Source organism: Bactrocera oleae, chromosome 3, assembly GCF_042242935.1.
Source record: "Bactrocera oleae isolate idBacOlea1 chromosome 3, idBacOlea1, whole genome shotgun sequence".
NCBI classification, from domain to species: domain Eukaryota; kingdom Metazoa; phylum Arthropoda; class Insecta; order Diptera; family Tephritidae; genus Bactrocera; species Bactrocera oleae.
In genome coordinates, this window is record NC_091537.1 from 52,710,777 (window position 1) to 52,725,784 (window position 15,008).

The window sequence follows — 15,008 nt, forward strand, 5'->3', positions numbered from 1 at the left end:
GCCAATTGAAATTATTCCCTTTTATTGAACTATTATTTATTATTATTTTTAAATTATTTTATGTTAATTAATTTTTACTTTATTGTGAGTTATTAATAATAATTTAAACATATTTTGATATATTTCTTAAAATAATTCATTTACTTGTGTTGTAGATTCAGGCCCACCCTAATATAATATTTAATTTCTATGTTTATTTTACAGTTGTATGTTTTAATTCCAATTTCTTTATATGCTCTTGAATTGTCTCGCATTCCATTTACATACATACATTTCCCGCTATACAGTTTCTGTTTCCTTGTTTGTGCGATTTATATGTTTGCCATTCTCCCTTCGCATAAACAGGTAGGCACAAACTACATATGTTAAGTTATCTACATGCTTGTTGTTTGTAAACTGCAGTGTGCAGTTCCCCTATTCTCCTGTGCTGATCTGTACGGTAAATGACAATATTTGTGCATATAAGTTCTGGCAAATCATATTCGAGCTTTGTCATCGATCAGCCAGCCAGGAAGGTGGAAGGACACACTGCGGTAAGTGAAATATATTATAATTCTTTGTAAGTCAATAACTTAAATGCTTGTGTATTTAGAAATAAACCATAAACCAAATATGCGTTAAATTCGCCCCACCTCATCGGTGACAAATTCTTTATTTCGCATGACCAAACGTTTGCGTGTTTGGGTTGTGAAATTAATTTTCGATGCGTAAGTCACCCCGCCGCCAGACTACAACCAGTTCGCCAGGCATGGATGGCAGTGCTCCTATATCATCTGCAGCATCGTCAAAACCTAGCCAGGGTAACAATGCATCAGCCACCGCCAACATAGCCACTGATTTACCAGCCGCTCCTACAGCCACCGGAGCCACCACTAGATCATCATCAAAACCCAGCCAGGGTAGTAATACATCCGCCGCCAATGTATCCAGTGATTTACCAGCCGCTCCTACAGCCACCGGGGCCATCACTCGAGGATCATCAGCTGCCTTCGCACGTCAAGAAAATCTTATTGCCGCTCTACAGAAACGCATTGCCATGCTAGAGAGTAGTTTGTGTGATATTAGGGAGCACCAATCGCGTGGTGAAGCGTCTAATTTGGATACATCCAACAACAATATTGCCGCCGAGGTTCCATTATCGCAAACATCGAGAACAACAGTACAATTGGGAACCGTTCAATTAACGGAACAACATTCGCCGGCTATAGTGAACTGTACAGTACCGTTGTCGCAGCCTACCGATTCCCGTTACACTCCGCCAAACTTTGGAATAGGTACAGCTGCTACAAACCACATGTACAGTACAACTCATTTGGGAATGGATACACCTTCGATCCAGTCTAATTCAACGACAATGCCTACATTCGCCAATATAAGTTCTACTGCCGCTCAGTCATCGAGTTTGCCCAGGAAATTGCAGGATTTGCCAGACTTTTCTGGACAGCCGGAAGATTGGCCAATATTTTATACGGCTTTCATCGAGTCAACCGCGATTTATAAGTACAGCAACTACGAAAATAACCAACGGTTATTGAAGAGCCTGAAGGGTTACGCGCGTGAAGCAGTCAAGTCACTGCTGATCCACCCGAACAATGTCGGTAATATAATTGAGTTGTTGAAATTTAGATTTGGGCGCCCGGAGCAGTTGATCCGTAGCCAACTGGCCCACGTAAAGGAAATCGCACCTATTTCAGAGAATGCAATGTCGAAAATCATACCATTTGCAACAAATGTATGTAACATCTGTGTCTTTTTGCAATCTGCACATGGTGGTGAATTACATTTGTCAAACCCTACATTACTCGACGAACTTGTGTCAAAATTGCCTATGAGCAAACGCGTTGAGTGGGCAAGTTTCGCAGCGCTTATACAGCCATATGCAACAGTGAAACATTTCAGTGAGTGGTTATCGAAATTAGCCAATATAATTTGTACGGTTTGTGTTGATAGTTCGTCCAAGGAATGGAAGTACCGCCCGGTTCTGCACACAGTACAGCAGCAACGATCAGTGAGATGTCCAATTTGTCAAGGGCATCATAAGCCAGCAGAGTGTGCGCGTTTTCTAGAATATTCAGTGCCAAACAGATGGATAGAGGCGAAACGACATCGCTTGTGTTTTGCTTGCCTCAATTTGGGTCATAATACACGAAATTGTCAACGTCGCAAGCTATGTTCAATTGAAGGTTGCCGGAGAGTTCATCATAAGCTCCTACATGAAGCCGTGGGGAATACTACAAATTCGTCAAGTCAATCAACCACGCTTTTCTCTCCTGCGTATACCGAAGCAAATCGTAGGCCTACATCAACGCAGCATACACTCGACAGCCAGCAACCATCAAAAGATGCTGGGCCAGCAGTCTTAAGTTGCAGTTCCACTGATAGTAAACTCCTGTTCCGTATTTTGCCGGTCACCCTATACGGAAACCAAAGGCGTGTGGACACTTACGCACTCCTGGACGAAGGTTCATCTATCACAATGATAGACAGTGCTCTTGTTCGAGACTTGGGAATGCGTGGATGTGAGCAGCATCTGAATGTTCAGTGGTTTGGAGGACATGCCGCGCAGGAGTCAACGTTTGTGGTAGACTTGCTTATTAGTGGTGCCGGTATGCAGAAACAACATAAACTCCGCAATGTGTATGCTGTATCAAACTTGCAGCTTCCTCTACAGAGTTTAAGCAAGGACGATTTGGATCACAACTTTAAACATATAAGCCGGCTTCCAGTACAATCTTATGCCCAGGTCAGGCCCAGACTCTTGATTGGTCTTGATCATTGCCATTTGGGATTGCCATCGACAACTATGAAGGTAAACACGCACGGTCCATTTATTGCCAATACGGAACTGGGTTGGGTGGTGTTTGACCCAACTTCGACTACGCTACCATCTACAGCATCGTGTTTGTTTATGAACCGCCAAGCTGATCAGTCTCTCCACAATATGGTAGCTGACTTCTTCAAGACCGAGAATTTCGGTGTCAGAGCCGCACCTCCTATAGAGAGTGAAGTGGACACTCGGGCCAGAGCTATCCTGAAGTCCGCCACATGCCGCGTTGATGGACGGTTTGAAACAGGTCTCATATGGAGAACTGACAACATAAGGTTACCTGACAGCTACGACATGGCGTTGAAACGTCTAGTTAGCGTAGAGCAAAGAATGCGTCGAGATGCGATTTTCGCCACTCAATACAAGAACATCATGAACGCCTACGTCAGAAAGAAATATGCCCGTAAATTGTCACCAGCAGAAGCAGCTATATCTACTCCTAAGACTTGGTATTTGCCGCACTTTGCCGTTGCCAATCCCAACAAACCCGGAAAGCTACGCATGGTATTTGACGCCGCTGCTGAGGTAAGTGGAATCTCCCTCAATTCACAGCTCCTGAAGGGTCCACAAGAATATCGGCCTTTGCCGTCGATATTATTCCACTTTCGTGAAGGCGCGATCGCCGTATGTGGAGACATCAAGGAGATGTTCCACCAAGTTCGTATACGAAAAGACGATAGATGCGCACAGCGGTTTCTCTGGCGTGGTGGGGACGTCTCTCAACCCCCGGACGTTTACGAAATGTGCGTGATGACGTTTGGTGCTGCCTGTTCACCATGTGCCGCAGATTATGTGAAAAAAGTAAACGCATTGGAGCACCAAGATGATCGCAGAACCACTGCCCGTGCGGTTAAGGCGATTTTGGACCACCACTATGTCGATGACTTCGTTGATAGCTTCTGCTCGGAAGAGGAGGCCATTTCTATATCCCAAGAGGTCCGAGCGATTCATATGGATGCTGGGTTTGAGCTTCGCAATTTTACATCCAATGCATCGAAAGTAGTTGACGCGCTCAACGGTACTGATGTCTCACGTCCAATTGATAATAAAGAAGGTTTCGTTGGAGAGCGGGTACTTGGTTTGTTTTGGCAGTCATCGTCAGATTGTTTCGGTTTTAAATTGAAATTCCATAACGTTGGTGAAGCAGTGGTAAATGGAGAAAGACGTCCTACTAAAAGAGAACTCCTAAGCATTGTTATGTCGATTTTCGACCCTCTAGGATTTCTGAGCAACTTCGTCATTGGCGCCAAACTACTTATGCGTGAGTCATGGAAACACGACATCCAGTGGAACGACCCGTTGCCAAACGACATTAACGCTGTCTGGGAGAAGTGGCGTAAACAACTACCAGAGGTTGTGAAATACGCCATACCTCGTTTTTATTTTGGAAATGGTATACCTCAAATACTTCAGCTCCACGTATTTGTCGACGCTAGTGAAGATGCCTTCGCTGCTGTTGCCTATCTTCGATCGCAAACTTCATCGGGTAAAATTGATGTTACATTCGTTTCTTCTAAGTCAAAATGCGCGCCAATGAAAACTCTTACCGTGCCACGGCTTGAACTTCAGGCAGCTGTTTTAGGCACTCGTCTCATGCAGTGCATCCGCGACGAACACTCTCTTGACATCACAGACTGCATTCTGTGGAGTGACTCCAAAACGGCTATCAAATGGATTCGAAGTGTGCACCGTCGTTACAAGCCTTTCGTACAGCATAGAATAGCAGAGATATTGGCCACTACAAACGTTTCCAATTGGAGATGGCTGCCCACAAAGCTCAACGTAGCCGACGAAGCTACTCGTATAAATGATTGTATCAATTTTAGTCCAGTGACGCGTTGGTCACGTGGTCCCCCATTCCTACAGCAGGATGAGCAATTTTGGCCCTCTGAAGATGTCATAACCGTTGGAAATGATGAACCTGATGAAGAACTACAGTCTAAATTTGCTTTAGTCATCGTGAGTCGTAATTTTTTGAACTTTAATAATTTCTCTTCATTTAAAAGATTGGTAAGAGCTGTTGCCTGGATTTTACGCTTTATCAACAATTGTCGCCGCCGCGGACAGCTAGACCAATGCTATGGTTTAACCGCTAAAGAAGTAGAGAATGCCAAACGCCTCTTATGCCGCCTTGTACAACGTGAAGTGTATACAACAGAAACCCAGTCCATCGAAAACGGTCAGGAAATTTCCACCAACAGCCCGTTATTACAACTTTCGCCATACATAGACGAGGAAGGTGTCCTCCGAGTGCAGGGACGCATTGACGCAGCTAGCTGGCTACCAATTAGCGCGCGGCGTCCTATTATTCTTCCGCCAAATCATGCATTTACAAGGCTGTTAGTGTTACATCATCACAGCCTCATGAACCACCAGAACTTAGAAGCTACCATTGGAGATATCCGTCGCAATTATTGGGTGCCGCGACTAAGAAGTTTGTTGCGTAATGTGATTGCCAGTTGTGGTGTATGCCGTTTAAATAAAGCTGCCCCGGTAGCTCCAAAGATGGGACTGCTTCCTGTGGACAGACTCACTCCCTATGTGAGACCGTTTAGCTACACAGGACTCGATTACTTTGGGCCACTAACTGTCACTGTTCGACGCAGCACTGAGAAGAGATGGGTGGCACTATTTACGTGCCTTACTGTGCGAGCTGTGCACCTAGAACTGGCTCATGACTTGAGTACCGACTCTTGTATCATTGCTATACGTAATTTTGTGAACCGACGAGGTACGCCCTTAAGGATTAGGTCGGACAATGGAAAGAATTTCGTTGGTGCTGACCGAGAAGCCAAGCGATTCAAAGAAGTATTCGACTGCGTACGTCTACAAAGTGAATTATCACAGAAAAATATCCAGTGGGTATTTAATTCACCATTTAATCCATCGGAAGGTGGTGCATGGGAGAGAATGGTACAGTGTGTCAAGCGAGTTTTATGTCACACTTTGAAAGAAGTTGCACCAAGGGAGCATACCCTGAATAGTTTTCTTATTGAAGCTGAGAACATCGTTAATTCTCGGCCACTAACGCATTTGCCCATCACCGCGGACCAGGAGCAGCCGATAACTCCTAATGATTTCATTCTGGGAGCCGCAAATGTAGCACACACTCCGATAGTAGACACCGACTTGGGAAAAACTTGTGTGTCACGCAAGCAGTGGCGCATCGCTCGTCAATTGAGGGATCATTTTTGGAACAGGTGGATTACTGAATATCTTCCTACATTGACTCGCCGAGTAAAATGGTGCCAACGAACAAAGCCAATGAAAGCAGGGGACTTGGTGTTCATATGCGACCCTAATGTTCCACGGCGAGAATGGTGCCGAGGGAAGGTAGAGCGAGTGTACCCTGGGCTTGATGGAGAGGTGCGACGAGCAGACATACGAACTTCCAGAGGTGTGAAACGACGCGCAGTCTCAAAGCTTGCTGTTCTGGACGTTGATGGTGGTGAATCAGGTTGATTCACGGGGGCGGGGATGTTGTAGATTCAGGCCCACCCTAATATAATATTTAATTTCTATGTTTATTTTACAGTTGTATGTTTCAATTCCAATTTCTTTATATGCTCTTGAATTGTCTCGCATTCCATTTACATACATACATTTCCCGCTATACAGTTTCTGTTTCCTTGTTTGTGCGATTTATATGTTTGCCATTCTCCCTTCGCATAAACAGGTAGGCACAAACTACATATGTTAAGTTATCTACATGCTTGTTGTTTGTAAACTGCAGTGTGCAGTTCCCCTATTCTCCTGTGCTGATCTGTACGGTAAATGACAATATTTGTGCATATAAGTTCTGGCAAATCATATTCGAGCTTTGTCATCGATCAGCCAGCCAGGAAGGTGGAAGGACACACTGCGGTAAGTGAAATATATTATAATTCTTTGTAAGTCAATAACTTAAATGCTTGTGTATTTAGAAATAAACCATAAACCAAATATGCGTTAAATTCGCCCCACCTCATCGGTGACAACTTGACACCATTATGGAGTCACAAAAGTACAGAATTGTGTTTTGCCGTCGGCATTTCACATTTATGCTTCAATTTTTCTTTTCAAATGCATGTGTAAAAGTAATTATGTACGTAAATATGTAATTCTTTTTCGTTTTGGCCCATTTTACATATGTATTTATTAAAGCAAGTGTCAGTTATTGCGCCAAACAATATATTCTTGCTCAAAAGTCTATTTTATTTCAATATTAATTTCAGTTGATTTTCCTACAGAAATTTGACTGGCGTAGAAGCAAATGTACAACAGGACATACATATATTATGTCGTTTGCACATTTGTATGTATATATGTACACTCATTACTTCATGTGAAATCTCCGTTGACACGTTTTTTGCTTTTATGTCAAAGAGTCAATCTGTCGAAGGACTGACGCGACGACAAAACGTCACAACATTGTGTTGTTGTTAGAAACTCCGAGATGTGCCGAAAAATAAACGAACGCTCGCCGATTGTCACCGTTTCCCTTGCCGCTCTAACAGCTTTGCCCACAAATCATTGTAAATATGTATGTTTATATATGAGCATGAATACATATTGACGCAGATTTTTGCGAGTCACGGAAAAATATTTTAGAATTGTAAAATATTTTAAATCGACAAAAGCTTTGTTGCCACTTTTTTCTGTGTTTTGTGGGCTTGCAGAGTTGTCACTTTTTCGTCGCGAAAAGACGCTTGTAGGCAAACGCATGCTCGCGGAGATGTGTAAGGCGTTTGCTTTTATGAATGAAACGACTTAGCTTATTGCTTGTGCGCCAGCGTTCATGAATGAAAATGTTGTTGGTGTGTGATTTACTACTGTTTAAATGAGCTAAGCCTCAGTACCACCACTCTCTCCGGTAACAACTGGCGCACCCTAATGCAACACACCACACCAGAGAACAATCACAGGTTCTCACCACTCGATGAAAACACACCATAACACGGCACCTGTACATCTAACAAAAGGGACGGGATCATCGCTCTCAAATCATCATCATCGTTATCGTCTACGGCCCTGAGCGCCACATCATCTTTCGCTTTCATACCTTCGCTAAAACAATTCGTTCGGACACCAGTTCCTGCGCGCTACCGCATCATTTCAAGACGACGTTCGATTCCAACAATTATTATATTATATATATTTAATTTCGTTTCGGAATAAACTAAAATTATTGATTTACCAAGTCACTTGCGTTTGTTTTATTTTGAATCGAGTGTTAGTGTTGAACTGTGTATAGATCTATTCATGGTCCTTCGAGCCATACCGAATGGCACCTTTGGTTTTAACATCAAATTAACTTACAAACATAATAACAGTGCAGTTTCATAAAAGTGCAAAAAACAAAAAGTGCTATGTAGTGACAAATAAAAATGAAAAGATACAATTAAAAATATAAAAAAGAAAAGAAATTCAAATATACATACATATGTATGTATACATATATAGAATAAGAACGGGCTAAACAAAATACAAAAAGGAGAGAACATTTTCACTAAAAGTAAAACAAAACCCAAATCCATAAAGCGGGCGCGAAACTATAATAAAAACAAAATAATATATAAAAACCGGTCGCGACTAAACAGAAAACATACATAGGTATATACAACAAATATGTTCAACAAATCAAGAACAAATAACACACACAAGGAATAAGAAGTAAACTCTCGCGGAGGCGAAGGAAGAATTGGCAACTACAACGCCAACATAGACATCAAATTTGCCCTAAAAACCCTTGAGGCGTTACAAAGTGAGTCGTATTGATTCCACTTATTGTTATATTTAATATGCACTTATTTATACTGAAAACTACAGTTTATCCTTATAAAAACTGTATTAAAAATAAATAATGACTAATTTGTATCTAATACTGGGGAAACCCACCGAGATATTTGGACCTCTAAACACCTCACTTTGAATCGTATGAACTCCCGAACAAAATGTATTTTTTTTCTTTGGTTAAAACGAGTTAAGTTTTATTGTATTAAACTAACCAATGAAGGTGATACTTATTTAATTAATTTAAGCGTAGCCGCTCGTAAAGATTCGATAGTGGGTGAAATGACTGGGGATGCGATGAAACAACCGGCTTCCAACATGTCATGCAGGACCGTTGAAGTATCGCAGAAGAATCCGGAGCGGTGTCGATCGAATGCAGTTGCGCGCAGGAGGTTTCGTATCAACGAAAAAAGGGAAGCAATTCGCTTAGGTCTGTTGACGAGACGGATGTGATTTTGCGAAAAAAGCCCGAAACTGTTCGATATAAGAATATTTATATACATTTATACACATTTACATATGTATATAAGGACAAAATAAAAATAATAAAAATCAACCATACATGCACACACATTATGCATAAAAATACATTCTATACATAGTAAAAATAATTATTTGCTATATATAAAATTACAAATTTACATACATATGTACATATAAGTGCATACGGAGAATACCCGCACATTATCAATTCCTTTTTCGCGCTCTGTTTCTATTGCAAAATATAGAAGCCAGGTTTATACATACATACGGCATACAACCTATATTTTTATACCATACTCAACATTGGGTAATATTAATTTATTAAAATTTTAAACATTCACTAAAAAGTGATTTTCAAATTGCGAATGAATAAACAAAGTGAAATAAAATTTCCTTAATTTTATTTTTTATTAAAACGCAAACAAACAAACTCTTAAAAAAAAAAAAAAAATATATATATATATATATGTAATAAAATATTCTTTTAACAAGAACTAAAGTACATACGCATATGTAGGTACATCTATTCAAGCAAAACCTCTTGTTCTTGTTAAAACACAAGCAAACAGGATTGCGAACCACACAAAAACGCATTGATCTCTCTAACGAGCTCTCAATTGCACACAAACAAAAATAATATTTAAATATACACATATTAAAAAATATACAATTATAGTTGTACATATTTTCAAAGTCCACATTGGCATACACCCCGCAATACCCCTTGTATCAAACAAGCAGGATTGCGTACATAAAAAACTAAAAGCACATTGATCTCTTCAACGAGCTCTCAATTGCATTAGAAAGTATACATACATACGCACAACCAATTGATCTCTTCAACGAGCTCTCAATTTTACGAGCACATAAATATATACTAACAAGTCCGTTTATTAGGGTGTACCTAAATACATCAATATAAGGACATAAAAAGTATTATTGAATTAAAAATGCGATTTTTAATAATTAAATAAATTAAAGCAATACATTCAAAATAAAACCACAACAAAATCATATTGCTAGCAAATACAGTTTACACTGAGAAAATTTTAATAAATTTTGACAAATATTTTAACATACAAAAAAAAAAAGATGAATGTGGATAAAATTCAAATTACACCTGCAGAAGCTACACGCGCAAGACAGGTTACCACAAAGCAAACAAAAGGCAAAAATATTTATGCCACCAAATTCATTTCTGAGAGTGACAGATTAACACGATACTGCACTCGATTTTCATCTTCACCGATTCAAGACATCTCTGAATCGTTATTGGAAATAAAAAAACAAAATATTGACAATTTTTGGACTCGTCTCCAAACGGCTCATGACGCCATAGTAGATTATGACAATTCAGATCTACCACACGATTTTAAATCATCGGCTTACGCACTATACGAAAACTGCTTAGACCAGTACGAAGAAACAAAAGCTATGATTTCTGATCAATTAAAGCTAATAAAAGCGATTGCACCTACTCCACATCCGAGAGTAGAGCTGCCACAAATTCAAAGTCAAGAGGCAAGTTCGGACATCCATCTCGAGGTGCCCGCATGTGACACAGAAATATTTTATGGAGGTTATGAAGAATGGCCGTCCTTCCGGGACATGTTCACTGCCGTATACATCAACCATCCAAAATTATCAAAAGCGCAAAAATTGTATCACCTCCGATACAAAACTAAAGGTCAAGCAGGCGCAATAGTAAAACAGTTCGCACTAAATGACGACAATTTTAATTTGGCTTAGAAAGCTCTAAAATCCAGATATGAAAATGAAAGAATATTGGTCGATAACCAAGTAACGACACTATTAAACTTGCCTAAGATTCAAAAAGAAACCAGTGAAGAGTTTATAAGACTACAATCCACTGTTTCAAACTGTTTGTCGGTTTTATCGACACAAAATATTCCCACAGACAGCTGGGACCCGATACTGGTAAACATATGCACTGCCGCATTACCAGAAAAATCGTTACTTTTATGGGAGCAATCGCTCTCATCACGAAAGAAATGCCCCACGTGGCAACAAATGAAAGACTTTCTAACTACCCAGTACGAAATCGCTGAAAGGGTAGATAAAAAACTAATTAAAACAAAAATTGTTCAAAACGACCTAAAAAGAAGCTTCAATAGACCCCAAGCTAGTAGCAAAAATAAATTAAACAGAAGCTTTTACAAAACGCAATCGTTCACATCCGAACAGAATAAGCATACGTCATGCGAACTATGCACAAGAGGGCATAAACTACAATCTTGCGAGATATTTAAAAAATTAAAAATTCACGAAAGAAACAATTTTATAAGAACAAAAAGATTATGTACAAATTGCTTGTCACATACGCATACTCATAAAAATTGTAAAAGCAAATTCAATTGCATCTACTGTCGAAAATGACATCATACAATGCTTCACTACAGCACATTTCCCAGCTCACCCCAAAAGAGTGCATATATTAGTATAAAAAGAACCACTGGTTTAGTTGCAAAAACAAATCCCGAAGTGCGAAATCCAGAAAATTGCCAAGAAGCACCATGCTGCTCAAAGGCATTAAAAACTCAAACGCTACACAGCGAAAACCAAAGTAGGGTACTATTATCCACAGCAGTCGTCTCCATCGAACACCGAGGTGAGCTGTTTAAACTTAGGGCCTTAATAGACCAAGGATCACAACGATCTTTCATAGCGTCTAGGGCACAAAATAGGCTACAACTGCCAACAAAACAAGCCAACTTTGAAATCACGGGAATGGGCCCCATCTGCCCCATTACCCTAATTTCCCCCCAAGCGGATAAGAGAATTAAATCAGAAGCTATAGTCTTACCGCAGCTAACAAATATGCTTCCAAGCTATCATACAAATAGCACGCATTGGCAAAAGGTTTCACACCTGAAGCTAGCAGATCCCAACTGCAATACCCCCGCTCAAATAGATATAATAGTAGGCAGCGACCTTATACCGCAAATAATGCTTGAAGGTGTTGAAAAAATTTCAACGACCCTTCTAGCCCAAAATACTATATTCGGTTGGATTCTAAGTGGACTAGTTACTGAACCAGTTTCCACATCAACAACTCAAGTTGACGAAAATTCAAAAGAATACCTTAATTCACAATTAAGGAAATTTGAGGAGTTAGAAAAATGCCCCCTCATATCAATTACAACCCCAAAGGATCAGTATTGTGAAGACTTCCACAAAGCCACAACTACTCGATCAAATAAGGGCCGGTACGTCATACGACTACCACTAAACTCCCAATGTTCCAACACTCCACTAATTGGCAGAAAAAACCAAGTTAGAGTCCCTTCTGACAAGATCAGGTTTATAAACACAAATATGTAACTTTTCGACCCCGCAGGATGGCTTCTGCCAATAATGATACAAAAATCCTGCTTCAAAAATCTTGAGTTATGTGGCGCGCTACTGCTTGCCAAAATCGCACTTAACATAACATATAACAAAATTGTCCAAAGATTGTCAAAAATCGACACCTCTCTTACTATAGTGCCTGATAGTAGTAGTTGACAACATTTTCATAATGTATAAAACTTCAAAAATAAAGTTAAGGGATCACCATATTTACAATGTGATACAGTGACGCACCCAGACTTACAAAAAGCAAAGGTCGCACTTATCGCAACTATCTAAGCGCTCATCAAACGGGTAGTTTATGGGAAACACTTGTAAAAGTTGTAAGTCTCAGTTCAAAAAAGTGAGGGAAACTCACAAATCTCACTCTCGCAAGATCCCTCTTCAAAAGTTTGAAAGAAGCACCCATTCTGGCCATATCTGAGCCAGGCGTGGAGTCGCTATCCTCATAAGCCGATAATAAAGAGATTGCAAATAATTGCTGATAATACAGAAAGGGCAAATCATAAACAATCGGCATAAAAAATCGATACAAGAAAAAAATCGTAAATACAATCACTCCTTATTGTATTGCCAACTATAAAACCAAAAAAATTGTCAGAATATAGTTGCGTATCTCAAGTCTATACCACAATACAAATCGCAAGCAAAACCACTTGTTCTTGATAAGTTGATTAAAACCAAAATTGCTTCTTACAGCTAATATTCGCGCCTCGGCTACTCCATCAACAGTACGCCGAAATACATTCAACAGCACATATGTGTAATATGCAACACACCACACCAGAGAACAATCACAGGTTCTCACCACTCGATGAAAACACACCATAACACGGCACCTGTACATCTAACAAAAGGGACGGGATCATCGCTCTCACATCATCATTCGTTATCGTCTACGGGCCTGAGTGCCACATCATCTTTCGCTTACATACCTTCGCTAAAACAATTCGTTCGGACACCAGTTCCTGCGCGCTACCGCATCATTTCAAGACGACCCCCACGACGTTCGATTCCAACAATTATTATATTATATATATTTAATTTCGTTTCGGAATAAACTAAAATTATTGATTTACCAAGTCACTTGCGTTTGTTTTATTTTGAATCGAGTGTTAGTGTTGAACTGTGTATAGATCTATTCAACTACAAATTTAGGATTTGTCAATTAGATTGCCATATTGATTTCTGGTGCTGATGCTATTTGAGACAATTTTTGTTTTTGTACAACAATGTTTGTATTTTGCCTATTGGCTGACGTACCTACATTTGTGCGCTTATATGTATGTAGTTTTGTGTATGCATTACTTATTTTGCGTGGTCATACGCATATCTGTACATACATACTTACATATAGAGCAGTGCGCTAACATGTATTTATTGATAATTGATAATATATTATTATACTATATAATATAACATATTGATGTACATATGTACATACATAAATTATTAATTCTGTAACAATTCAAATTTGAAAATTATGAAAATAGTAAAATATCATTTTTTGCATAATCCTTCACATTTTATCAATGTAGCAATTGTGCAAAAAAAATCATATTTTATCAATTTTTCATCATAAAAATCGTTTATATGGCAAAAAATAATCATGCATGTGTGAAGTGGCATTTGTATTTTTTGTTTTCTCATTCATTTCATTTCACTTTTCTCTTTATGTTGGGAGATACGTAATTTGTCAGAGAACGTTGTTATAAATTCTCATTTCTGTTAAATAGCAGCAAATACTACAGAAAGTGGTGAACTCCTTGATCTCAATTTTTCAGCCAACCAATCGAGCATCATACAAAATTCAATTTGCACCTTCTCGTTCATTTACATTCTCTGCATGAATCTTCTCTATAATATACGTTCTCTGGTCAAACCAATAATATCGGAACTCATGACACCTACTACCTTTTTTTATCGGTTTTAATTCCGATTTCGACAACAATCCGATTCTACCGATTATAAAAAACTCTACAGAAAATCAACAAATGAAATTATCGAACCCAGCTATCGATGGACTCCAAACAAAATTTTCGACAAACCCATAAGTTCAAACGGGGACGTTTGCATTTCAGTGAGGATTAGTTAGCACTTTACATATTGAAGATATGATACTCTCATGCATTAATATCATATGATACAAAGTAATACGATATGACACCTGCACATAGCCCAAATCGCTGAAGTTGTAACACTTAGGTTTAGAGTTAGAAATTATTTATTGTAATTTTGAGTTCTTATTCTGGATTCAATAAAGGAGCAGCTCCCAAAAAAATATTTTTTTATTTAAGCTAAAACGAAAGCCTGGAGAACTTCCTCTAGCCGTCCATACCACCAGATCCCGTCCCCAAAATAATCGGAATTTTTTCATTTCCTTTGTTGAAAATATCGATTGGATCCAAATTTGACAAACTTTCAAATCGGTGCCAGTTCCATTTATATTTTTATTTTTCCAAAACGTTTTACTTTTGGTATATTTATTTGTTTATACATTTTTGCATTCACTTCTTAAGTTAAAAAAAAAACATACAAAGCACACAAAACCAGAATA

The 15,008-nt window shown here is 39.2% G+C and overlaps 2 protein-coding genes across 2 annotated transcripts; both read left to right on the forward strand.

Moving 5' to 3' along the window:
- Positions 1 to 216: 216 nt before the first annotated feature.
- Positions 217 to 4,923, forward strand: LOC118680756 (uncharacterized). The gene is made up of 3 exons (XM_036362053.2): positions 217 to 533; positions 593 to 4,786; positions 4,834 to 4,923. The coding sequence occupies exons 2-3, from the start codon at positions 704 to 706 to the stop codon at positions 4,921 to 4,923; spliced, it is 4,173 nt and encodes a 1,390-aa protein (XP_036217946.2). The 5' UTR covers positions 217 to 533; positions 593 to 703.
- On the forward strand, positions 4,501 to 6,780 carry LOC138856191 (uncharacterized). The gene has a single exon (XM_070106621.1). It carries the CDS (start codon positions 5,192 to 5,194, stop codon positions 6,287 to 6,289), a length of 1,098 nt encoding a protein of 365 aa, XP_069962722.1. The 5' UTR covers positions 4,501 to 5,191; the 3' UTR covers positions 6,290 to 6,780.
- The last annotated feature ends 8,228 nt before the right edge of the window (positions 6,781 to 15,008 follow it).